The sequence below is a fragment of the Salmo trutta genome, chromosome 31 (assembly GCF_901001165.1).
Source record: "Salmo trutta chromosome 31, fSalTru1.1, whole genome shotgun sequence".
In the NCBI taxonomy this organism is placed as follows: Eukaryota; Metazoa; Chordata; class Actinopteri; order Salmoniformes; family Salmonidae; genus Salmo; species Salmo trutta.
This window is the reverse complement of record NC_042987.1, coordinates 35,672,328-35,699,224: the sequence shown is the minus strand read 5'-3', so window position 1 is coordinate 35,699,224 and position 26,897 is coordinate 35,672,328. Positions and strand designations below refer to the sequence as shown.

Here is a 26,897-nt window from a genome sequence, read left to right as displayed (position 1 = left end):
TTGCTTCAATATGTCCACATAATTTTGTTGAGAGAGTGCAAAGCTGTCATCAAGGCAAAGGGTGGCTACTTTGAAGAATCTCAATATAAAATATATTTTGATTTGTTTAAACACTTTTTTGGTTACTACATGATTCCATAGGTGTTATTTCATAGTTTTGATGTCTTCACTATTATTCTACAATGTAGGAAATATTAAAAACAAAGAAAAACCCTGGAATGAGTAGGTGTGTCCAAACGTTTGACTTGTACTGTATATAGCAATTGGTTTTGAGCTAGAGACTTCCTGGATGTGTCATTTGCCTTGTCTATTTGGGCTAAGTGAACCTTGGTCGCTCGCGTGAAAGGCCAACACCCTATGCATTGCGCCAATAGGGTTAATCCACTTAGTGGGAATTGTACACTGTAAAAAAAGGATTCAGTTGGTTAGTCAATTATACTTGAAAATGTTTTGACATAAAAAAATGTAGTTGAATTTAATTAGTACTTTACTTCACTTCACCAACCAATACAATTTAAATAATAATTCAACATACGATGAATGCATAATTTAAACAACTAATTATGTGTAAAAACAACTACAAGGTAAATAGTGTTTAACTTACTCAATTTTCCTAATATTTCCTTTAATATTCACATGGAAAAGTCCACAGACCCACTCCAAAAGGCTTTCGGCGCCATCGTCGACTCAGTGGGTTTTGTCCAACATGTCTCTGGACCTACTCACTGCCACAGTCATACTCTGGACCTAGTTTTGTCCCATGGAATAAATGTTGTGGATCTTAATGTTTTTCCTCATAATCCTGGACTTTCATACCACCATTGTATTACGTTTGCAATCGCAACAAATAATCTGCTCAGACCCCAACCAAGGAGCATCAAAAGTCGTGCTATAAATTCTCAGACAACCCAAAGATTCCTTGGTGCCCTTCCAGATGGAAGTCTTCCGACTAGCTTGGAAAGACAGTACCGTGCATTATCGAAGAGCCCTCACTGCTGCTCGATCATCCTATTTTTCCAACTTAATTGAGGAAAATAAGAACAATCCAAATTTATTTTTCATACTGTCGCAAAGCTAACTAAAAAGCAGCATTCCCCAAAAGAGGATGGCTTTCACTTAAGCAGTAATAAATTCATGAACTATTTTGAGGAAAAGATCATGATCATTAGAAAGCAAATTACGGACTCCTCTTTAAATCTGCGTATTCCTCCAAGCTCCGTTGTCCTGAGTCTGCACAACTCTGCCAGGACCTAGGATCAAGGGAGACACTAAAGTGTTTTAGTACTATATCTCTTGACACAATGATGAAAATAATCATGGCCTCTAAACCTTCAAGCTGCATACTGGACCCTATTCCAACTACTGAAAGAGCTGCTTCCTGTGCTTGGCCCTCCTATGTTGAACATAATAAATGGCTCTCTATCCACCGGATGTGTACCAAACTCACTAAAAGTGGCAGTAATAAAGCCTCTCTTGAAAAAGCCAAATCTTGACCCAGAAAACATTAAAAACTATCGGCCTATATCGAATCTTCCATTCCTCTCAACATTTTTAGAAAAAGCTGTTGCGCAGCAACTGACTGCCTTCCTGAAGACAAACAATGTACATGAAACGCTTCAGTCTGGTTTTAGACCCCATCATAGCACTGAGACTGCACTTGTGAAGGTGGTAAGTGACCTTTAAATGGAGTCAGACCGAGGCTCTGCATCTGTCCTCGTGCTCCTAGATCTTAGTGCTGCTTTTGATACCATCGATCACCACATTCTTTTGGAGAGATTGGAAACCCAAATTGGTCTACACGGACAAGTTCTGGCCTGGTTTAGATCTTATCTGTCGGAAAGATATCAGTTTGTCTCTGTGAATGGTTTGTCCTCTGACAAATCAACTGTAAATTTCGGTGTTCCTCAAGGTTCCGTTTTAGGACCACTATTGTTTTCACTATATATTTTACCTCTTGGGGATGTCATTCGGAAACATAATGTTAAATTTCACTGCTATGAGGATGACACACAGCTGTACATTTCAATGAAACATGGGGAAGCCCCAAAATTGCCCTCGCTAGAAGCCTGTGTTTCAGACATAAGGAAGTGGATGGCTGCAAACTTTCTACTTTTAAACTCGGACAAAACAGAGATGCTTGTTCTAGGTCCCAAGAAACAAAGAGATCTTCTGTTGACTCTGACAATTAATCTTGATGGTTGTACAGTCGTCTCAAATAAAACTGTGAAGGACCTCGGCGTTACTCTGGACCCTGATCTCTCTTTTGAAGAATATATCAAGACTGTTTCAAGGACAGCTTTTTTCTATCTACGTAAACTGCAAAAATCAGAAACTTTCTGTCCAAAAATGATGCAGAAAAATGTATCCATGCTTTTGTCACTTCTAGATTAGACTACCGCAATGCTCTACTTTCCGGCTACCCGGATAAAGCACTAAATAAACTTCAGTTAGTGCTAAACACGGCTGCTAGAATCTTGACTAGAACCAAAAAATGTGATCATATTACTCCAGTGCTATCCTCTCTACACTGGCTTCCTGTTAAGGCTAGGGCTGATGTCAAGGTTTTACTGCTAACCTACATGGGCTTGCTCCTACCTATCTTTCTGATTTGGTCCTGCCGTACATACCTACACGTACGCTATGGTCACAAGACGCAGGCCTCCTTACTGTCCCTAGAGTTTCTAAGCAAACAGCTGGAGGCAGGGCTTTCTCCTTTAGAGCTCAATTTTTATGGAATGGTCTGCCTATCCAAGTCTTTATTGAAGACTCATCTCTTCAGTAGGTCCTATGATTGAGTGTAGTCTGGCCCTGAAGTGTGAAGGTGAACGGAAAGGCACTGGAGCAACGAACCGCCCTTGCTGTCTCTGTCTCAAACCCTATTATGGGGGCTGACTCACAGGCTTACTGGTGCTCTTCCATACCGTCCCTAGGAGGGGTACTGCTCCAACTGTTCTGCCTGCAGCTATGGAACCCTGACCTGTTCACCGGACATGCTACCTTGTCCCAGACCTGCTGTTTTCAACTCTCTAGAGATAGCAGGTGCGGTAGAGATACTCTGAATGATCGGCTATGAAAAGCCAACTGACATTTACTCCTGAGGTGCTGACCTGTTGCACCCAAATCAAAACAAATGTATTTGTCACATACACATGGTTAGCAGGTGTTAATGCAAGTGTAGCGAAATGCTTGTGCTTCTAGTTCCGACCATGCAGTAATATCTAACAAGTAATCTACCAATTCCACAACAACTACCTTGTACACACAAGTGTAAAGGAATGAATACAAATATGTACATAAAAATATATAAATGAGTGATGGCCGAACGGCATAGGCAAGATGTAATAGATGGTATGGAGTACAGTATATACATATGATATGAGTATTGTAGGGTATGAAAACATATAAAGCAGCATTGTTTAAGGTGGCTAGTGATACATTACATCAGGATGGCAAGATGCAGTAGATGGTATAGAGTACAGTATATACATATGAGATGAGTAATGTAGGTTATGAAAACATTATATAAAGTGGCATTGTTTAAAGTGGCTAGTGATCAATCTAATTACATCAAGATGGCAAGATGCAGTAAATGGTATGGCGTACAGTATATACATATGAGATGAATAATGTAGATTATGTAAACATTATCTAATATAAATAATATAAAGTGGCAAGTGATAAATTGATTACATCAATTTTCCCATTATTAAAGTGGCTTGAGTTGAGTCAGTATGTTGGCAGCAGCCACTCAATATTAGTGATGGCTGTTTAACAGTCTGATGGCCTTGAGATAGAAACCCTCTACAAACACTGTGATTATTATTATCTGACCCTGCTGGTCATCTATGAACATTTGAACATCTTGGCCATGTTCTGTTATAATCTCCACCCGACACAGCCAGAAGAGGACTGGCCACCCCTCATAGCCTGGTTCCTCTCTAGGTTTCTTCCTAGGTTCAGGTCTTTCTAGGGAGTTTTTCCTAGCCACCGTGCTTCTACACCTGCATTGCTTGCTGTTTGGGGTTTTAGGCTGGGTCTCTATACAGCACAGTGTGACATCAGCTGATGTAAGAAGGGCTTTATAAATTAATTTGATTGATTGATTGATTGATTTATTGACTCTCAGACCATGAGAAACAAGATTCTCTGGTCTGATGAAACCAAGATTGAACTCTTTGGCCTGAATGCCAAGAGTCACGTCCGGAGGAAGCCTGGCACTATCTCTACGGTGAAGCATGGTGGTGGGAGCATCATGCGGTGGGAGTGTTTTTCAATGGCAGGGACTGGCAGACTAGTCAGGACCGATGGACAGATGAATGGAGCAAAGTACAGAGAGATCCTTGATGAAAACCTGCTCCAGAGTGCACAGGACCACAGACTGGGGCGAAAGGTTCACCTTCCAAAAGGACAACGACCCTAAGCACACAGCCAAGACAATGAAGGAGTGGCTTCAGGACAGGTCTCTGAATACCCTTGAGTGGCCCAGCCAGAGACCGGATTTGAACCCAATCGAACATCTCTGGAGAGACCTGAAAATAGCTGTGCAGCGACGCTCCCCATCCAACCTGACAGAGCTTGAAAGGATCTGCAGAGAAGAATGGGAGAAACTCCACAAATACAGGTGTGCCAAGCTTGTAGCGTCATACCCAAGAAGATTTGAGGCTGTAATCACTTCCAAAGGTGCTTCAAAAAGTACTGAGTAAAGGGTCTGAATACTTATGTAAATGTGATATTTCAATTTCAATATTTGCTAAAATTGATAAAAACCTGGTTTCGCTTTGTCATTATGGGGTATTGTGTGTAGATTGATGAGGGGAAAAAAATATTTAATTCATTTCAGAATAAGGCTGTAACATAACAAAATGTGGTCAAAAGTCAAGGGGTCTGAATATTTTTCCAAATGCACTGTATGCCAGGTGGAGAACATTCAGTCATATTGTTACTCTGATTACAAATGCTCAAGTTAGTGGTTTGTAACAAATTCAACATGTAGATTGCAGTCTCTCCACAACTCCACAAAACTAATTGTCCCTTTAACAGGTAGGAGGAATATGTTTTTCTTCAAGTTTCACTTTCACATTTATCTGTCACAGTGCAGACATTTGAAGGATGAAATGGCGGACGCTGCATCATTCAGAGACGAAGGTAAGAGCAGTAAAACCTCAACAATATATATATTGGCCTGATGTTAATAAAATCTTGTAACGTATCATTCATATTGTTGGCCTACATTTCTAACTCAATTTGCTGAACTGGCTAAATATATTTTTTTGTTGGCTCATCTTGGGCAACTGCTCTTCGTCTAGTATGGCCTACAACAATCTCTATGCTGTATCTTTGGAAAATCATTTACAGGAAATATCTGAAACATGGGGTTCTGGAGAAATGCACCAGGCAGGCGCCATATTATTGTTTTCCAGTTTATAAAAATGTAATACCTGAATGCTAATAATGTAAATAATGTCACGGGTCTGTGTCAGAACTGATATGATTGTCACAGGTCTCGGGTATGTGTAATTTTAACTGACTTGTCGGGAAGGGTCCATACAGATCCGCACACGACTGCTGCAGTAGATAGAGAGAAATGTTTTCATTTATGCTGACAATCATACATCAAAGCGGCAATAGGCTACAGTCAAAGAGCCTCCGCTTGTGGCAAAAGTTAGGAGATATATAATAAATGGAAGATGGAATTAAAATGATGAATGTAGGTTAGGCAGCACCCACACCTTTCTGATTCAGATGGGTTGGGTTAAAATGCGGGAAGACACATTTCAGTTGAATGCATTCAGTTGTGCAACTCCCTATGTCACTAGCTCATAGTACGGCCAAAGACAGTTCAATATAAAGATGGGCTAAAACTGCTTCTCCAGTAGAAATCCCTGATCACACTTGTAGGAGATGTCATGGCAAGCTAAGCTCATGCTCAGCTCACGTCATTGGGTCTAAAGGTCGTCCCGCGCCAAACTGCGCATGTGCAGGCCGTCAAATCAAAGGCACTCCTTAGATATAAAGTCGTTTTTGGCTAAAATAAAAACGTGTCAGTTTGTCACTTAATAACATGATCAGCTACTTAAGACATTGGCTCAAATCTAGGTTGTGCCTTTAGATTTTGAGAAAATGAACAACTAAGGAATACTTTTTCACGTCTCTCATTAACTTCTCAAAGCCCAAACCCCAGCTTGTTCCACATAGTCTCCTTCGCAAGCTTTCCCCAAAGTCTTGCAATGTTGTATCTCTGGGTTTAGAAACTCTGCGGTACGGCCCCTCCCCTGCCTGCTAGAGCTTCAACAGCTACGGTTAATAAAGTGAGTATCCACATGAGTTAATGATCAATAGGCATGACTTGCACTTTACATTTTCAACATAGTTGGGAGTTAAATTGGTGGCGAAATTTACTGTGTTGGATAATCACTGTTAAAATATCCATCATTAACTAATTTACTGGAGTGCCGATGACAATAGTACAGTAACCGTGGCCTAGCTAGTTGGCTGTGGCTGCAGTGCCGTGGTCTGGAATGTGGAAAAGGGTCATGGGTACAGGGTTCGCCTCTCCCGAGTCCGTATGGGAGTTGCAGCGATGGGACAAGACTGTAACTACCAATTGGATATCACGAAAAAGGGGGTAAAAAGTACCAAAAATAATCATAACAAAAAATAACAAGAAGTTAATTATTGAGAGTTTAAGAATATGTTGCAAGAGAAAAGATAAATCGCCCTTATTAAACTCTCCAGATCATTTTCCATCAATGGATGTTAATTTAACTTGTTTTGACTGCTATGATTAAGCAATAAGGCCCGAGGAGGTGTGCTATATGGCCATATACCACGGCTAAGGGCTGTTCTTAGGACATTGCCCTTAGCCGTGGTATACTGGCCATATACCACAAACCCCTGAAGTCCCTTATTGCTATTATAAACTGGTTACCAACATAATTAGAACAGTAAAAAGTATGTTTTTGTTTTTCCCATGGTACACGTCTGATATACCAATGTCTTTCAACCAATCATCTTTCAGGGCTCAAACCACCCAGTTTATAATTGTGAATAAATCCCTTTTGTGCATGTGCATAACTATAGATAAATCCGACAGGAGAGTTTGAGTGATGAAAGTTGTGACAGATGTGACAGATGTTAAGACTACAAACCGTTATAAATGGCCTATTTGCGAGATTGACTTATTTCAATGGGCATAGAATACTGACTAAAATCTGGGTTTATAATTGCAATTCAATTTTGCCATGGTTTTCTGAGCTAGATGCAGGTAGCCTATTACACAACACTACAAAAACAAACTGAGTTATCGTATTTAATGGTAGGCTACAGTAGCCTGCAATGGCATTGAAATGAATAGCCTACTTGATGGCCAACAGATGCAAATATAGCCTATCATCCTCCTGTCACACCCTGACCTGAGAGAGATGGTTTATTTCTCTATTTAGTTAGGTCAGGGCATTCTATGTTATTATATTTCTATGTTTTGGCCGGGTATGGTTTCCAATCAGAGGCAGCTGTCTATCGTTGTCTCTGATTGGGAATCATACTTAGGCAGCCTTTTCCCACCTGTGTTTTGTGGGTAGTTGTTTTCTGTTTTGTGCTTCTGTACCTGACAGAACTGTGAGCTTTCGTTTCCCTTTGTTATTTTTGTTCGGGTGTTTGTTTGATTTAAATAAATAATCATGAACACGTGCCACGCTGCATCTTGGTCACCTCTCTACGACGATCGTTACACCTCCACATTTAATGTAATTTTCATTGTGGACTTTTTCCCATAACACAAGCACGTGAGGGAGTTCCATAACTTCAATTAAAAATGCCCACCCGTGCAGCGCTCCAGACCTCAGAACTGAGCATGAGTAAAACCCTTAACTTGATACTGTTATCCATAAGAACAGTGGACATCAGAATGCAGTTTACTTTAAACCACCTCTGAGCTAATTTATCTAAAGTAGGTTTCCAGTGCTTTGTCTCTGTTATATCAGTTCTAGCACTTTAATGTTTTATGGAAAAGGAGTGTCTCCATAATCAACAATCTAAGTAGCCTACCTGCCTCTGCTGCAGCACTCTCTCAACCAGTGTACTTTGAGCACACATACCCCTCCGGCCCTCCCCCTCTCCACCACTCACTCACTCACTCACTCACTCAGTAACAGCCTTCTCACTGCCTGATAGTCAGCAGCACAGTGAAATACAGTACCAGTCAAAAGTTTGGACACACCTACTCATTCCAGGGTCTTTCTTTATTTTGACTATTTTCTACATTGATGATTAACAGTGAAGACATCAAAACTATGAAATAACACTTATGGAATCATGTAGTAACCAAAAAAGTATTGTATGTAACATATATTCTAAAATAATTTTATACAATAGTTTTCATGTTGGTACCAACTTTCATTCAGAAATGATGGCTTGGTAATAATAAAAATGGTGCTCTGGTAGGCTACCCCAAAAAAATACCACTTCACCACTGGTTATAATAGATGCAAAGGAATTACCATGTATGGCCAACTGATAATTAAAGCACCGTTTTTATTGCGACAGCGTCATTGAGCTGCTTTGAGACAAGCATGGCAACTCATCTTGATAAATAAATCAATGTCAGATTTTTGTTTTCACTGAATCTCCGTTTGGATATTTGGTTACAATTAGAATGGGAATTGTTAGCTAAGTTGAGGTGAGTACTCATGATCATTAGTCAAGCAATTGAAAGCAATGCAGATCTTCTCTCTACACACACACACATTAGGCCTATTACTTGATGAGTTTCCCTGAACCAATACTTTTCTGATGCAATTCAGTCACTTAGCCTACTGATGAGAATACACATTTGTACACTTTTCCCATAGGCTATTCAAGTCATTTTACATCTTTTTTTATTGTTTAAAAAGGTAATAAGGCCTACATCATTTCAATGACAATAGAGCTGAGACCGCTATTGGCTTCATTGACGTAAATCAAAATGAAATAAAATGTTATTTGTCACATACACATGTTAAGCAGATGTTGTTGCGGGTGTAGCGAAATGCTTGTGTTTCTAGCTCCAACAGTGCAGTAATATCTAACAATTCACAACAATACACATAATATCCTAGAGGTCGACCGATTATGATTTTTCAATGCCGATACCGATGCCGATTATTGGGGGGCCAAAAAAGCCGTTACCGATTAATCAGCCCTTTTTTTTTTTTTTTGTAATAATGACAATTACAACAATACTGAATGAACACTTATTTGATCTTAATATAATACATCAATAAAATCAATTTAGCCTCAAATAAATAATGAAACATGTTCAATTTGGTTTAAATAATGCAAAAACAAAGTGTTGGAGAAGAAAGTAAAAGTGCAGTATGTGCCATGTAAAAAAGCTAACGTTTAAGTTCCTTGCTCAGAACATGAGAACATATGAAAGCTGGTGGTTCTTTTTAACATGAGTCTTCAATATTCCCAGGTAAGATGTTTTAGGTTGTAGTTATTATAGGACTATTTCTCTCTATACGATTTGTATTTCATATACCTTTGACTATTGGATGTTCTTATAGGCACTTTAGTATTGCCAGTGTAACAGTATAGCTTCCGTCCCTCTCCTCGCTCCTACCTGGGCATGAACCAGGAACACATCGACAAAAGCCACCCTCGAAGCAGCGTTACCTATGTAGAGCAAGGGGAAACAACTACTCCAAGTCTTAGAGCGAGTGATGTTTGAAATGCTATTAGCGCGCACCCCGCTAACTAGCTAGCCATTTCACATCGGTTACACCAGCCTCATCTTGGGAGTTGATAGGCTTGAAGTCATAAACAGCGCAATGCATTGCGGCGAAGGGCTGCTGGGAAAACGCACGAAAGTGCTATTTTGAATGAATGCTTACGAGCCTGCTGCTGCCTACCACCGCTCAGTCAGACTGCTCTATCAAATCATAGACTTAATTATAACATAATAACACACAGAAACACAAGCCTTAGGTCATTAATATGGTCGAATCCGGAAACTATCATCTCGAAAACAAAACGTTATTCCTGTTACATTGCACAACCTTCAGTGTTATGTCATAATTACGTAAAATTCTGGCAAATTAGTTCGCAACGAGCCAGGCAGCCCAAACTATTGCATATACCCTGACTGCGTGCAATGAACGCAAAATGACCCAATTTCACCTGGTTAATATTGCCTGCTAACCTGGATTTCTTTTAGCTAAATATGCAGGTTTAAAAATCTATACTTCTGTGTATTGATTTTAAGAAAGGCATTGATGTTTATGGTTAGGTACAGTCGTGCAACGATTGTGCTTTTTTTTCAAATGCGCTTTTGTTAAATCATCCCCGTTTGGCGAAGTCGGCTGTCTTTGTTAGGAAGAAATAGTCTTCACAGTTCGCAACGAGCCAGGCGGCCCAAACTGCTGCATATACCCTGACTCTGTTGCAAGAGAAGTGACACAATTTCCCTAGTTAAAAGAAATTCATGTTAGCAGGCAATATTAACTAAATATGCAGGTTTAAAAATATATACTTGTGTATTGATTTTAAGAAAGGCATTGATGTTTATGGTTGGAGCAACATGTACCTAAGCGGTTATATGCAACGCAGGACAGGCTAGATAAACTAGTAATATCATCAACCATGTGTAGTTAACTAGTGATTATGATTGATTGATTGTTTTTTATAAGATAAGTTTAATGCTAGCTAGCAACTTACCTTGGCTTCTTACTACATTCGCGTAACAGGCAGGCTCCTCATGGAGTGCAATGTGAAGCAGGTGGTTAGAGCGTTGGACTAGTTAAGCGTAAGGTTGCAAGATTGAATCCCCGAGCTGACAAGGTAAAAATCTGTCGTTCTGCCCCTGAACAAGGCAGTTAACCCACTGTTCCTAGGCCATCATTGAAAATAAGAATGTGTTCTTAACTGACTTGCCCAGTTAAATAAAGGTAAAACATTTTTTTTTTTAAACGGCCAAATCGGCGTCCAAAAATACAGATTTCCGATTGTTATGAAAACTTGAAATCGGCCCTAATTAATCGGTCATTCCGATTAATCGGTCGACCTCTACAATATACCCAACCTAAAAGTCAAATAATGGAATTAAGGAATATATCAATATTAAAATGAGCAATGTCAGAGTGGCATTGACTAAAATACAGTAGAAAAGAATACAGTATATACATATGAGATGAGTAAAGCAAAAATGTGTAAACATTATTAAAGTGACTAGTGTTCCATTATTAAGTGGCCAGTGATTTCAAGTCTATATATATGGGGCAGCTACCACTAAGGTGCAGGGTTACGTAACCGGGTGGAAGCCGCATTGTGATGGCTGTTTAAGAGAGTTGGGCCTGTAACCGAAACGTTGCTAGTTTGAATCCCCGAGCCAGCAAGGTGGCAAAATCTGTCGTTGAGCAAAGCAGTTAACCCCCCAACAACACTCACTCACCGGGTGCCGATGACATGGATGTCAGTAAAGCAGCCCCCCGGACCTCTCTGATTAGAGGTTGGTTATGTTAGGTTCTAAATATCAGAGTAAGAACTCGACAAACACTATGAAAGCTTAAACCAAGTTTATTCACCCCAAAGGGCCGAACAGCTGAACAGACAAAGACACATTTCAAATAGTGGTAATATATATACCCCAGTTTGGGTGGAGTCTCCTAATTCTCGCTAAACATTACATCTCTGTTGCTAGGCAGGAAATTAAGTGACATCACAACTATGAAATAACACATGGAATCATTCTTATTTACAAGGACAGCCTACTCCTTCCTCCCTGTCGGTCTCCCGTGTTCCTGCAATATGAAAGACTATCAAATGCTTCTCAAAGATGCCCTCTGGTGGTCAAACTAGCAAAAACTTGCATTAACAGAAGAAATTGCTGACAAATAGATAACGTTCCACAGAATGCTGCAGCAGCCCGCAAGGTGTGCCGCAGTATGACACAACTTTTAAAGGAGGAACCACTGTATACGCCTATGTAGATATTACATAAAAAATCTGCAGTTTCCAGCTACAACAGTCATTTACAACATTAGCAATGTCTACATTGTATTTCTGATCAATTTGATGTTGATTTAATGGACATTCTTTTTTGCTTTTCTTTAAAAAACAAGGACATTTATAAGTGACCCCAAACTTTTGAACGGTAGTGTATATAGTCATTGGTTTTGAGCTACAGACTTCCTGGATGTGTAATTGCCTCATCTATTTGTTCTGGATCTGCCCATAGCAGCCATTCACCTCTGCGGTAGACGGGAGCTACGTTACAACAGAGTTTGTGAGACAAGACAACATCCTGAAAACGGTTCTTCTCACGAAAACGTCTCTAAACTGAACGGTTTAAGCTACAGACTGTTATGACCCCATAATGAAAAGCTTAGACTGTTTTGCTCACAAGCCGCACAGTCAATCAATCAAATGTATTTTGAAAGTTTATTTTGTGCTTTATCCAGGTAGCCGGAAAGTAGAGAATTGCAGTAGTCTAATCCAGAAGTGACAAAAGTATGAATTCGCTTTTCTGCATTATTTTTGGACAAAAAGTTTCAGATTTTTGCAATGTTACGAAGATGGAAAAAAAGCTGTCTTTGAAATATTCTTGATATGTTTGTCAAAAGAGAGATCAGGGTCCAGAGTAATGCCGAGGTCCTTCACAGTTTTATTTGAGAAGACTGTACAACCCATGAAGCTAAATTGTCAGATCCAACAGAAGATCGCTTTGTTTCTTGGGACCTAGAACTAGCATATCAGTTTTGTCTGCATTTAAAAGTAAAAACATGTATTCCATTCACTTCCTTATGTCTGAAACACAGGCTTCCAGGGAGGGCAATTTTGGGGCTTCACCATGTTTCATCGAAATGTCCAGCTGTGTACCGTCCACATAGCAGTGAAATTTAACATTATGTTTCCGAATGACATCACCAAGAAGTAAAATATATAGTGAAAATAGTGGTCCTAAAACAGAACCTTGATGAACACCGAAACTTACAATTGATATGTGTTTGAGGACAAACCATCCACAGTGACGAACTGATATCTTTCCGACAGATAAGATCTAAACCAGGCCATAACTTATCCGTGTAGACAAATTACGGTTTCCAGTCTCTCCAAAATAATGTGGTGATGTCAGAATTCGTGTATGTAGGTGGCAGGGAAGTCAGGCGCAGGAGAAACCAAAGTGGTTAAAAATGGAGTATTTATTAAAGAAAACAAACTACAAAACCAACATACTAAATAATCTGGGTAAAAAAATAACCCGTCGCACACCGATACATAATCAACACGTACATAACATAACAAACAATCACCGACAAGGATATGAGGGGAAACAGAGGGTTAAATACACAACATGTAATTACTGGGATAAGAAACAGGTGTGTAAGGAGACCAGACAAAACCAATGGAAAATGAAAAAACTGATCAATGGTGGCTAGAAGACCAGTGACGTCGACCGCCAAGCACCACCCGAACAAGGAGGGGCATCGACTTCGGCAGAAGTCGTGACAGGTGATCGATGGTGTCAATAGCTGCAGGACAGATGCCAAACCTTGGTCTGACGGCATCAAAAGATAATTTACCACCTTCACGAGTGCAGTCTCAGTGCTACGATGGGCTATCAACAGCTTTTCCAAACAATTTTAAGAGGAATGGGAGATTCGATATATGCCGATAGTTTTTTAGATTTTCTGAGACAAGGTTTGGCTTTTTCAAGAGAGGCTTTATTACTGCCACATTTAGTGAGTTTGGTACACATCCGGTGGATAGGGAGCCATTTATTATGTTCAACATAGGAGGGCCAAGCACAGGAAGCAGCTCTTTCAGTAGTTTAGTTGGAATAGGCTCCAGTATGCAGCTTGAAGGTTTAGAGGCTATGACTATTTTCATGATTGTTGTGTTGAGATGGGATTTAAAAACTTGAGTGTCTCCATTGATTATAGGTCCTGGCAGTGTTGTACAGACTAAGGCACACTTAGCTTTGGAGAAATAGGCAGATTCAAAGAGGATTCCGTAATTTGCTTTCTAATGATCATAATCTTTTCGTCAAAGAAGTTAATGAATTCATCACTGCTGAAGTGAATCTTCTCTTGGGGAATGCTACTTTTTAGTTAGCTTTGTGACAGAATCAAAAATACATTTTGGATTTTTCTTATTTTCCTCAATTAGTTTGAAAAAATAGGATGATCGATATTGCACAGTAATATCTTTCCAAGCTAGTCGTAAGACTTACAGTTTGGTGGAGCGCCATTTCCGTTCCAATTTTCTGGAAGATTGATGCAGGGGTCGGGTATTTTATGTATACCAGGGAGCTAGTTTCTTGTGACAAATGTTTTTTTGTTTTTAGGGGTGCGACTGTATCGTGGGTATTACGCAAGATTAAATTTAGTTCCTCTGTAAGGTGGTTAACCAATTTTTGTACTCCGACGTCCTACATAGAAGATCATAAAGAAGTATTGCATTGTGATAATTTCTGATAACTGTCAGACAGATGTGGGAATTGTAATGTGGCACATTTATCGAGACTCGCTAAACTGCCCCCTCCAAACGGGAAGCTAGTCAGTCCCCTCACATGTCCGGGCTGTGAACTCCGATGAACTTACGGCTGTCATTCCACTTCTGACACCAATGTAGCGAACGACAGGGAGGGGAAGGAAGTGAACCTGGGTCACTGGCGTGAAAGGCCAACACTCTATGCATTGCGCCTATAGGGTTAGTCCACTTGGTGGAAATTGTAAACTGTAAAAACTGTTTTCAGAGAATTGCGGGTAATATATATATTTTTTACATTACAATACTTTTACACAATGTTGTATGCATGTTTGAAGAAAGAAAAGCACATTTGTATATTACTATCAAACAGTTTGTTGTGCAATGGATCATGATGAACGGATAGCAAAACCGTTGGGAAAGATTAAGTAGATCTAATGTACAATAACAGTTCTGGATTTGATACAATTAAGTTAGATCTTAGCCATTGTTTTATGCTGGACTTAATATATTAGTGTTTGAGAAACATTGAAAGTTAAATATATTATACCTAAAAATACATCATCTTGAGAATACCCGAAAAGCTGATGCAAATAATTGCAATTTGATTTTGAAGTGTAACCAGCACAATATTTTATGAATTATTTGATCAATTGTTCACAATAATGTTGATATGACATTAAATTAGCTTAGCAAAAACCTACATAGCTACTCAACAAAAAAATTATTTCAGAAGAAAGTAGCAGGAGCACTTCAAGTATTCCACATGAACCACAGGTGTTCTAAGAGGGGAATCAGGGTGTCTGACCTGATGGAGCTGATATGTGTTGGTGTATTTAATAATGTTTTATCCCATACTGACCTGATGGAGCTGATATGTGTTGGTGTATTTAATAATGGTTTATCCCATACTGACCTGATGGAGCTGATATGTGTCGGTGTATTTAATAATGGTTTATCCCATACTGACCTGATGGAGCTGATATGTGTTGGTGTATTTAATAATGGTTTATCCCATACTGACCTGATGGAGCTGATATGTGTTGGTGTATTTAATAATGTTTTATCCCATACTGACCTGATGGAGCTGATATGTGTTGGTGTATTTAATAATGGTTTATCCCATACTGACCTGATGGAGCTGATATGTGTTGGTGTATTTAATAATGTTTTATCCCATACTGACCTGATGGAGCTGATATGTGTTGGTGTATTTAATAATGGTTTATCCCATACTGACCTGATGGAGCTGATATGTGTTGGTGTATTTAATAATGGTTTATCCCATACTGACCTGATGGAGCTGATATGTGTTGGTGTATTTAATAATGGTTTATCCCATACTGACCTGATGGAGCTGATATGTGTTGGTGTATTTTAATAACGTTTTATCCCATACTGACCTGATGAAGCTGATATGTGTTGGTGTATTTAATAATGGTTTATCCCATACTGACCTGATGGAGCTGATATGTGTTGGTGTATTTAATAATGGTTTATCCCATACTGACCTGATGGAGCTGATATGTGTTGGTGTATTTTAATAACGTTTTATCCCATACTGACCTGATGAAGCTGATATGTGTTGGTGTATTTAATAATGGTTTATCCCATACTGACCTGATGGAGCTGATATGTGTTGATGTATTTAATAATGTTTTAGCCCATACTGACCTGATGGAGCTGATATGTGTTGGTGTATTTAATAATGGTTTATCCCATACTGACCTGATGGAGCTGATGTGTTGGTGTATTTAATAATGGTTTATCCCATACTGACCTGATGGAGCTGATATGTGTTGGTGTATTTAATTATGTTTTAGCCCATACTGACCTGATGGAGCTGATATGTGTTGGTGTATTTAATAATGGTTTATCCCATACTGACCTGATGGAGCTGATATGTGTAGGTGTATTTAATAATGGTTTATCCCATACTGACCTGATGGAGCTGATATGTGTTGGTGTAATGGTTTATCCCATACTGACCTGATGGAGCTGATATGTGTTGGTGTATTTAATAATGGTTTATCCCATACTGACCTGATGGAGCTGATATGTGTTGGTGTATTTAATAATGGTTTATCCCATACTGACCTGATGGAGCTGATATGTGTCGGTGTATTTAATAATGGTTTATCCCATACTGACCTGATGGAGCTGATATGTGTTGGTGTATTTAATAATGGTTTATCCCATACTGACCTGATGGAGCTGATATGTGTCGGTGTATTTAATAATGTTTTATCCCATACTGACCTGATGGAGCTGATATGTGTTGGTGTATTTAATAATGGTTTATCCCATACTGACCTGATGGAGCTGATATGTGTTGGTGTATTTAATAATGTTTTATCCCATACTGACCTGATGGAGCTGATATGTGTTGGTGTATTTAATAATGGTTTATCCCATACTGACCTGATGGAGCTGATATGTGTTGGTGTATTTAATAATGTTTTATCCCATACTGACCTGATGGAGCTGATATGTGTTTTAGCCCATACATTAGTGGGTTTTTAATTTTCAAACTCTCACGAGTGCCTGGACTTTGACTTTTTTTATGCCACTTTGCACCTATTTGTGGTTATAATTGTTCCTTTTTGATTTTCAAAAAATGATTTCAGTTAGTCTTTAAATCGCTCATGTAATACTGCACTGCATCACACACATTCAACTCAATCAACATTAACATCTTTACAAAATACTGATGCTTGTTAATTGGATGTTTTCAGTCTCGAACCCAGAGGCCCAGAGACGCAGCAGTATGGAACTATTGCCCCCAAAGAGTGAGTGATTAATAAAATATCAAGCAGATTTTTTAAAACGGATTTTTTTTCTCTGTCTAGATTGAAGAGTTGTATATTGATGTTGTTTTGTTGTAATATGGTGCATAATCTTCACGGTGCTATCCTGAAAGAAAAGCAAACCAAAATGTTAGTGTCAACATTTTAAACAATGTTTTACAGCAGACATTTTAAATAATGTTGTGGTGGTGTTTATGTTACAGTGTCTGAAAGTCCTACAGAGATAAGGATTGTGCTGCTCGGCAAAAATGGCTCTGAGAAGAGTGTTGTTGGAAACGTCATCCTGGACAGAGGGGCATTTGACTCCAAATATGTACAAAACCACTGTGAGAGAGCCAGGGGTCAGGTGGAGGGAAGACACATAGCTGTGATCAACACTCCAGACCTGTTAGATCCTCACATCTCACTTGACAAACTCTCAGAGGATCTGCGTTGGTGTGTCACTCTGTCTGACCCGGGACCTCATGTGTTCCTATTGGTGATGCAGCCTGAGGAGTTCACACAGGAAGAGGGAGACAGATTCAGGACAATCCTAGATACCCTCAGTGATCGGTCCTTTAACTACTCAATGGTACTGACAACTCATGAAGACAAGAGGGGACACATGGATGAGGATCACCCTCTGAATCAGATGGTCAGAGACTGTAGAGGGAGGCAGCACCTCAGTGACCACACTCAACTTATGGCAGATGTTGACAGGATTGTAAAGGAGAATGGAGGAGACTATCTCACCTGTGAGCTATTTGAAGATAGTTCAAGTGACATTGTACAAGGGAAAGAGGAAGTCCACAGGAGTAAAACTGATGGAAGTCTCAAATCTTGCTCTGAAGATGAACTAGAAAAAAATGTTTTGGAACAAGGTGAATCAGCACTATTGGACAAATGGGAGAAAAATAGAGAAATTGGTAGGTATACAGAGAGCACAACTTATTGTGAGATGAACATTGAATACCACTGACAATTAACTTTTGTTTCATTAAGACTGTTTTTAAAAAACATTTTTATTTTATTTCACCTTTATTTAACCAGGTAGGCAAGTTGAGAACAAGTTCTCATTTACAACTGCGACCTGGCCAAGATAAAGCAAAGCAGTTCGACACATATAACAACACAGAGTTACACATGGAGTAAAACAAACATACAGTCAATAATATAGTAGAAAAATAAGTCTATATACAATGTGAGCAAATGAGGAGAGATAAGGGAGGTAAAGGCAATAAATAGGCCATGGTGGCGAAGTAAATACAATATAGCAATTAAAAGAATGGTTTAAATGGACTGCAAAGAGGAAGTCACTGAAATTAATAGTGTCAACTTTTTTTCAGGATTGGTATCACTTAAGCAAGAAAGATGGAAGCCATCAAGCAGTCATGAAAAATGTGGGTAAAATTCAGTAGTTATACACCATAATGTAACTATTTGTTATTTATGAGGGAGGCTACGGCTCAGAAGGATTTGTCATTTTCATTATTTTTGTTTCTGTTTTCAAAATGTCTATCCTGATATGATACAAAAGCTGTCACTTAAGTCCATTTCAATATTCTGCCGATCTCCATTCCAATGTGTTTGTATCTCTGAGGTCCTACTGTACTTTATAGTCTAGTATCATGCTCATGTCATTGTTTTAATACTTTTAAAAATTAGAATGTGGTATGAGTTCACAGCTCATAAACCTACAGCATCTATCAATTTGAGGTTATTGCTCCCTCTGGAGGATACAAAGAGAAATGTCGCTCAACATTTAGAGATCATTTTTGAGGTGCTGCTTAGTGCAGCGATGTGCTTTATAGACCCCCTCCCCCTTTTATCAATATATTTGGCTCTATTTACTCTCAGATTCGAAAATGCTAATTAGCATCAATGTAGACATCATGCAAAACTATTTAATACTTATTTAATACTTGCACAAGACAATTCTCAGAATTGTCCATTTAAAGAAATGTTGCCAATTTATTCATTACTACATGTAGATAACATTAGATAGTTAATCCAGAGATTCTTACCTAAGCCTACACGAAACACAGCTCTTATTTTAAGTGATTCTAAAATCCCTTATTGGAAAAGTTAATGGTGGAAAAACGATTGGAACCATTTCCCTGTATGACCTCTAGGTTTTCTGGGTATTATGACACCTCCACTGTGGGGCTCTATGGTGGCCATTAAACATGGTGCTTTGGCGTACAATGTGAGGGATACCAGGGGAATGAATCACTGTGCAAAATAAAATGCTGGAACTGAACTCACACAATATTACTGACTACTACTGTCAAGCTTTTTGTTCACAAGCATTGGGAGAAAAACATTATTAATTTGTAACAGGGACAATCATCCAGTGTGAACATTTGGTAAACAGGTCAATTACATTATGTCTTATATGCATATCCTTATATTAATGAATTTGTACATGTGTTTTACAGTGTCTTCACTCAGGATTCTGCTTCTGGGGAGGAGTGATGACAAGAAGAGTACTGTGGGTAACATAATCCTACAGAAAAAAGCTTTTAGGCCTGCTTATTTCTTCAAATATAAACAGCCATGTGATTCAGCCAGTGGGGAGGTGAATGGCAAGTCTGTTACTGTTGTAAAGACTCCAGACTTCTTTGCTCTACCTCTGACTGTGCGGTCCCTGATGGAGGAGATGGAGAATTGTAAGTCCCTCTCTGCTCCTGGGCCTCATGGGGTCCTGCTGGTGTTGAAGCCTGAGGAGTTCACAGAGAAGAACAGAAACACATTCAAGTTGATCCTGAGCATATTTGGTAAAGAGGCCTTCAAGCACTCAATGGTGATTATTACTCACGAGGGAGTCACAGGAAATCCTCATCTGAGACAAATGATTGAACAATGTGGAGGAAGGCATCATGAAATGTACAAACAAGGAAGTGACCACAAAGAGTTAACTGAAAAGATAGAAAAGATGGTAGAGGAGAATGAATGGAGATACCTCACCTCCAATGAAGAGACGACACATGATACCATGACACCAAAGGCTCAGAGACTGAACGTGGTTCTGTGTGGCAGAAGAGGAGCTGGGAAGACTTCTACAGCCAATGTCATACTGGGTCAGACAGAGTCCAGTCCAAAGTCCAGCTCCTCCTCAGTGTGTGTGAAGAGAGAAGGAGAGGTGTGTGGTCGGCCGGTCACCCTCATCGAGCTGCCTGCTCTGTATGGAACATCTCTCACTCAGGAGGAAGTGATGCGTGAGACTTTCCACTGTGTCTCTCTCTGTGACTCTGGAGTCCATGCTTTCCTCCTGGTCGTACCTTTGGGTCCACTCACTGATGAAGACAAAGGAGAGTTGAAGACCATTCAGAAGATTCTCAGCTCACGAGTCAATGACTTTATCATGGTCCTGTTTAGACAGGATTACATTACAGTTGATAAAACTGCTGTTGACTTTGTGTAAGAAAATGCAGACACAAAGCAACTGATCAAGATATGCGGAGGGCGATATAAAATCTTTGATGCTTTGAAGATTGATAATGCCATGCAGACGACAGAACTTGTAGCAGAAATAATCAAAATGATGGATCAGAACAGAACCTGCTACACTCTGTACATGTACATGGAGGCTAAACACCAATCAGAACTGGACCAAAACAGAAGAATCAAGGATTTAGAGGAGAGAATCAGGAACATGTCACCAGGTGAGTTTGTTGAACACAGGGAGGAACAAATATTGGGGGGTGGTTGGGAAAACAATGATTTAACACTATGAACCTTCCTTGTTGATTTCAATATCAGTTCATGCAGTAATTAACCTTCATTTCTTATCATTTATTGTTTAATTTGTAGGTGCTGAAATGGAGTGCTCCAGCACAGAGTGCATAAGGGTGGTGCTGATTGGGAAAACTGGAAATGGGAAGAGCGCCTCCGCAAACACTATCCTGGGTAGAGATGAATTTGAGTCTGAATCCAGCACTGATTCCTTGACAAAGGTTTGCAAGAAGGCAGTCGGCAAAGTTGATGGAAGAACGGTTGCTGTGGTGGACACACCTGGCCTTTTTGACACAACATTGTCTAATAAAGATGTTCAGCAAGAGATAGTGAAATGTGTTTCCCTGTCAGCTCCTGGACCCCATGTGTTTATCATAGTGTTGAGTATCGGGAGATTCACACAAGAGGAGCTGGACACTTTGGACCTCATAGAGACAACCTTTGGTCCACGGGCTGGAATGTTCTGCTTAGTTCTGTTTACTAGAGGCGATGACTTGAAAGATAAATCAATTGAAGATTACATTGGGAACAGCAAGAGTGCTAAACTGAAAAAACTGATCAGAGATTGTGGAGACAGAGTCCATGTCTTCAACAACAGAATTGGAGAAGACCGTACACAGGTCACTGAGCTTCTTAAGAAGATTAACAAAATGGTGTCCATGAACAAGGGCAGTTTCTACACCAATGAGATGTTCCAGGAGGCAGAGGCAGCCATTAAACAAAAACAGGAAGCAATACTGAAGGAGAGAGAGATGGAGATAAAGGCTGACATGGAGAAACTGAAGGTCAACCATGAAACAGACATGGAAAAGATGAAATCAAAGTTGGAAGAGGAGAGATTGAAAGTTCAGGAGGAAAGACAGCTGAGAGAAAACATGTTGAGAGAGAGAGAGGAAGCTATTAGAAAAGAGCATGTAGAAAAGGAGAAAGCAGAGAAGGAAGAAAGAGAGTTGGAGGACAAAACAAGGAAAGAAGATGAAAAGTTGAAAAAAGCAATATGGGACACAGAAAAAGAGAAGATGGAAAAAGAGATAAAAACTCAGGAAATAAAGTTGAAAAACCTCCAAAGAGAAAAGGAAGAAGAATATAAAATGAGGATTGAAAAACTGAGAAAAGAAGAGAAAGACAGAGAAAAACAGCTTCAAAATCAAGAAAGGAAGTTTGATAAACTAAAAAGGGAACAGGAGGAAGAAATTAAAAGGAGAGAGAAAGAAGAGGATGAGAGGAGAAAGAAGGAAGAGAAAGAAAGACAAGAGTGGCAAAGAAAAATAGAGGAAGCAGAGAAAGGTCAAACAGAACTCCAAGAGGTCATGCGTAGAGAAAAAGAGGAATGGGAGGAACAGTTGAAGAAAGAAAGAGACAGACAACAGGAAGTAGAAAGGCTACAGAGGAAGAGGGATGCAGAAACTCTTGTAGAACAAGAGGAAAAACAGAGGAGATTGAGAGAGCAGTTTGAAAGAGAGAGAGAACAAGATAGAATAAAGATGAAGGGATCAGAAGAGCAGAGGAGAGAAACCGAGCAGAAAGAAAGAGAACGAATAGAAAAAGACTTTGAAGAAAAGAGGAGAGAGTTGACAGACAAAATGACAATGCAACAAGAGCAGTGGGACAGAGAACGTAGAGAGGAACAGGAAAGAAGACAAAAAGAGGATGAAAATAGAAAAATGGAGGAGGAGCAAAAAATCAAAAAAATGCAGGAAGAAGAGAAAATGAAGAAGGAGAAGGAAGATAAAGTCAGGAGAGAACAAGAAGAGAATAAATTGAAGGAAATGAGGGCAGAGCATGAAAGGGAAATAAAAGAAATTATGGATAAATATGAACAAGAGGCCAGAAGACATGCAGAGGAAATTAATAACTTTAAAGAGAAATATGAAAATGACTTCCAAAAACTATTGGATCAAGATAAAGAAGAGAAGGAGAAACTAAAACAAAAGCACAAAAAGGAGACTGATGAATTAAAGAATCAATATGGTCATGATGAAAAAGAACTGACTGATAAAATGAAGGAATTGGAGGAAAAACAGAAAGAAGAGATAGAAAACATGACAACGGTAAAGGGAATCGCTAAACAAGTGGTGAACAAATGTACTATGCAGTGAGAGTCTTAACTACATGACAATGTGCATTAGTTATACTTGTCCCATACAAATAAGGCTTAACTCTCTGAGACTGAAGGGTTTTCCCTATGATATTTAGTTTTAAAATAGTAATAACATGCACCCCCTAACAACATTACTGATGGAAATGAATATGTATATACTGTATGTAAATACAACATAGTACATAAAATGTCAATACCTACTGGACAGTAATGATGAAGATGAGGAGGAGGATGAAGATAGTGTAAAAGCTGAAATAGTATAAAATTAAGATCTTTGCTCCACATTCCTTTAACAACAGTGTTGTAAATCACATGTTTAAACTGCTATAGCTATAGAACGATAACTATAAATGTGCAGAATGTTCACCTGTACTATCCCAGAAAAATTGGCAGAGTCCGGACACCAGTGCCTGCTTCCTAAATAGTAGGCTGTTTGGGTATGCAAAAATAGAAAGTTATATAGTAGCCTATGTGAAATGTCTTGCCTACTAATTACTAAAACGACATACTGTGTACTAATCATACTACATACTAGATAGAACGTACCGTTTAGTAAAAACACATTCAGAAAGCAACAAATGTCAACATACTTATCCATACTGAGAAGGCTTCATCTAATGCGCAATCGCGATTGTCCCGCTCCCTTGGTTTATTTTTGTAGAGTGTGTCCCCTATTCTGATTACCAGCTGTTGTCAAACACACTTGTGAGAAGACGATTGTCTTCCTCAATAGGGTGCAGTGAATTCTAATAGATGAAATGCCAAATGAGTATGACATCCTGGCATTTAAGCATACTCGATGTTTGAAATTTCAACATACTATAAAACTCTCTTTTCACATACACAAAAAGCCTACTATGTAGACCGTAAGTGTGGGTATTCGGTCACGGTGTATGTTTTAAATGCTAGAATGTCATTCTCATTTCGGCTAAGAATTCACTGCATGCTATCGTGGAAGAGAGTTATCTTTTCAGACCCAGGTGTGTTTGACAACAGCTGCAATTAAGATCAGGGGACGTGTTGTACCAAAATGAATGTATGGCAGTAAACAACGCAATTGGGCATTAGATCAGTTTCCCAACCCCAGTCCTCCAGTACCCCCAAGAGCACACATTTTTATTGTAGCCCCGGACAAAAACACCTGATTAACACTTGTCAAGGGCTTGATGATTAGATGACAAGTAGAATAAGGTGTACTTGTCTGTGGGCCACAGAAATATGGTCCTACTTCTGGTTGTACTTGAGGACCGGAATTGGGAAACACTGCATTAGATGACACATTCTCAGTATGTATGATCCTAGTATGTATGATGCTAGAATGTATGATCCTAGTATATATTTCCTAGTATGTATGATCCTAGTATGTATGTCCTAGTATGTATGATCCTAGAATGTATGATCCTAGAATGTATGATCCTAGAATGTATGATCCTAGTATGTATGATGCTAGAATGTATGATCCTAGTATGTATGATCCTAGTATATATTTCCTAGTATGTATGTCCTAGTATGTATGATCCTAGTATATATTTCCTAGTATGTATGATCCTAGTATGTATGATCCTAGTATGTATGATCCTAGTATGTATGATCCTAGTATGTATGTATGATCCTAGTATGTATGTATGATCATAGTATGCATGAACCTAGTACGTTTATATTTGTTGCTTACTGCATTCATTTTTTTACTTAACAGTACATTCTAAATAGTATTTAGTATGATTACAGATTTCGTACACACCCATTGCCTTCCTGGCCTGTACTAGCAGCCACTACCTTGCTTTTATTTGTTGATTTCATATGTTTAACTTTTATATACGTGACTGTGCTTTATATATCCTGATGCTATTTCTGCCTTTTGTGCTGTTCAAACCAGAGAATAACAGACAAAAAAGACATATCAGTCCCATGTAGCTCAGTTGGTAGAGCATGGTGTTTGCAACGCCAAGGTTGTGGGTTTGTTTCCCACTGGGGACCAGTATGGAGAATAAATTTTTTTTTTAATGAAATGTATGCATTCACTACTGTAAGTTGCTCTGGATAAATGACTAAAATGTAAAAAATATCAACACATCTGTTAATTATTGATTTATTTCATTCAGTTAACAACTGTTCCCAGATCTCAATTTCTTGTAGTCCAGGGGCATGTCTGAATACCCGTTCTTGCATTCTAAATATTTAGACTGATTGGGTGTGTGAAAATAGAATGTTTTATAGTAGACTATGTGAAATGTATAGTAGACTATGTGAAATGATTATTAAAGGTCCAGTGCACTACAAATGATTTTTCAGGGGGTGCTCCAGCACCCCTACTTCCTGCAGCTATGGCTGCAGATAACCAGCTAATAAAGCATGGCATGGGTTAGGGTTAGGCAATTCTACTTCCTTTTACATGACTGGCGACATTAGCAAAATATTTTTAAATACCTCACAAATGAGAGAAAGTACATGGTTAGTATATAGTTGTAATAGGGCAAATTTGGAATAATAAATAGGCTGACCTTATAGAGTATCTTACCACTTCCATTGCATTTTCTCTCGCTCTGCTTTATAACTTTCTCGAGCGGGTAGAGACGTGCAGAGAGAGGGGCTCTCAACAGTTTAATGAAATAAGGTTACTTGTGAAAACATGTCAATATCGATGTTCCCGAACAGATTTGGTTGGTTTTAGATATTGTGGCTTAAGTGGGCTAGGCCTACTGTCCAAAAAGTAGATGTGTTCCTGCCTGTGCTCTACCGCCTACAATGTGTCATATATTTAGAAAATAAAGTTGCATATCTAACATAACAGTGTAATTATATAACAAGGAAATAAATAAAACAAAGGGGCATATTTAATTATTTTAAATAAATGATGAAGTGTAATGCTGGAGAGATGGAGACTCAGTTGCAGGCTCATCTCTTTCAGAGCAGAGAGAGGGAGAGCGATCATAATAGAGTCTAATTCTAGTTCCGTGAGATTGTCAGGTATACTCCCTCTCCGGCCTCTAGGTCACCAGGCTGCTGATTTTCCCGCACCCCTGTCACGACTTCCGCCGGAGTCGGTCCCTCTCCTTGTTCGAGCGGCGTTCGGCTGTCGACGTCACCGGCCTTCTAGCCATCACCGATCCACTTTTCTGGTAGCACCATAGTATTGTGTTTATACTGGTGTTTTCTTGAATTAAATACCTTGTCCACGCATCTCAGCTCTCCTTTCACCAGTTACTGACAGCCTTGACACCATCGTCTTGCGCACCAGCCCTTCATGAAACTCACCTGGACTCCATCACCTCCTTGATTACCTTCCCTATATCTGTCTCTCCCCTTGGGTTCTTTCTTCAGGTGTTATTGACTCTGTTCCATGTCAGTGCGTTGTTTGTGTTCTGTTTATTTATTAAAGACTCACTCCCTGTACTTGCTTCCCGACTCTCAGCTCATTCGTTACAGAGATGGCCTCTACATGGCATGCTTCTCTCTCTCACCATAACAATGGTCATACATCGGTCAAACATGCTCAAACTTAAACCCAGGCTCTGCCCAACCTGAATCAATTATCACAATATCAAGCTTGGGCTGAAAATCTACATTTACAAAATATGTTTTTTAGTGGGCAGGATAATTAACAAGGAGGCAACTTGATATAGCCCAACTCTGATCGCTTTTATTTGAATTATTACATTACTAACAGTGACAATGATTTGTCATGCCAGGAGAGGTACCGGATCCAGGCAAATAGTTCCCGGAATTCCAAAACTGAGAGGTTTCGGATCCTGTTCCGGCAGGATTCGGCTCAAATTAAGAACTGATCTCAGCAAATATCATAATTGACT

The 26,897-nt window shown here is 39.3% G+C and overlaps 1 protein-coding gene across 1 annotated transcript; it reads left to right on the top strand.

The window, feature by feature from the left end:
* Positions 1–5,099: 5,099 nt before the first annotated feature.
* Positions 5,100–24,119, top strand: LOC115170114 (uncharacterized). Its single transcript, XM_029726412.1, is given in 6 exon segments — positions 5,100–5,145; positions 17,202–17,255; positions 17,477–18,178; positions 18,599–18,652; positions 19,691–20,917; positions 21,066–24,119. Coding segments are annotated over 6 exon segments (4,089 nt in total). The 5' UTR covers positions 5,100–5,114; the 3' UTR covers positions 23,087–24,119.
* The last annotated feature ends 2,778 nt before the right edge of the window (positions 24,120–26,897 follow it).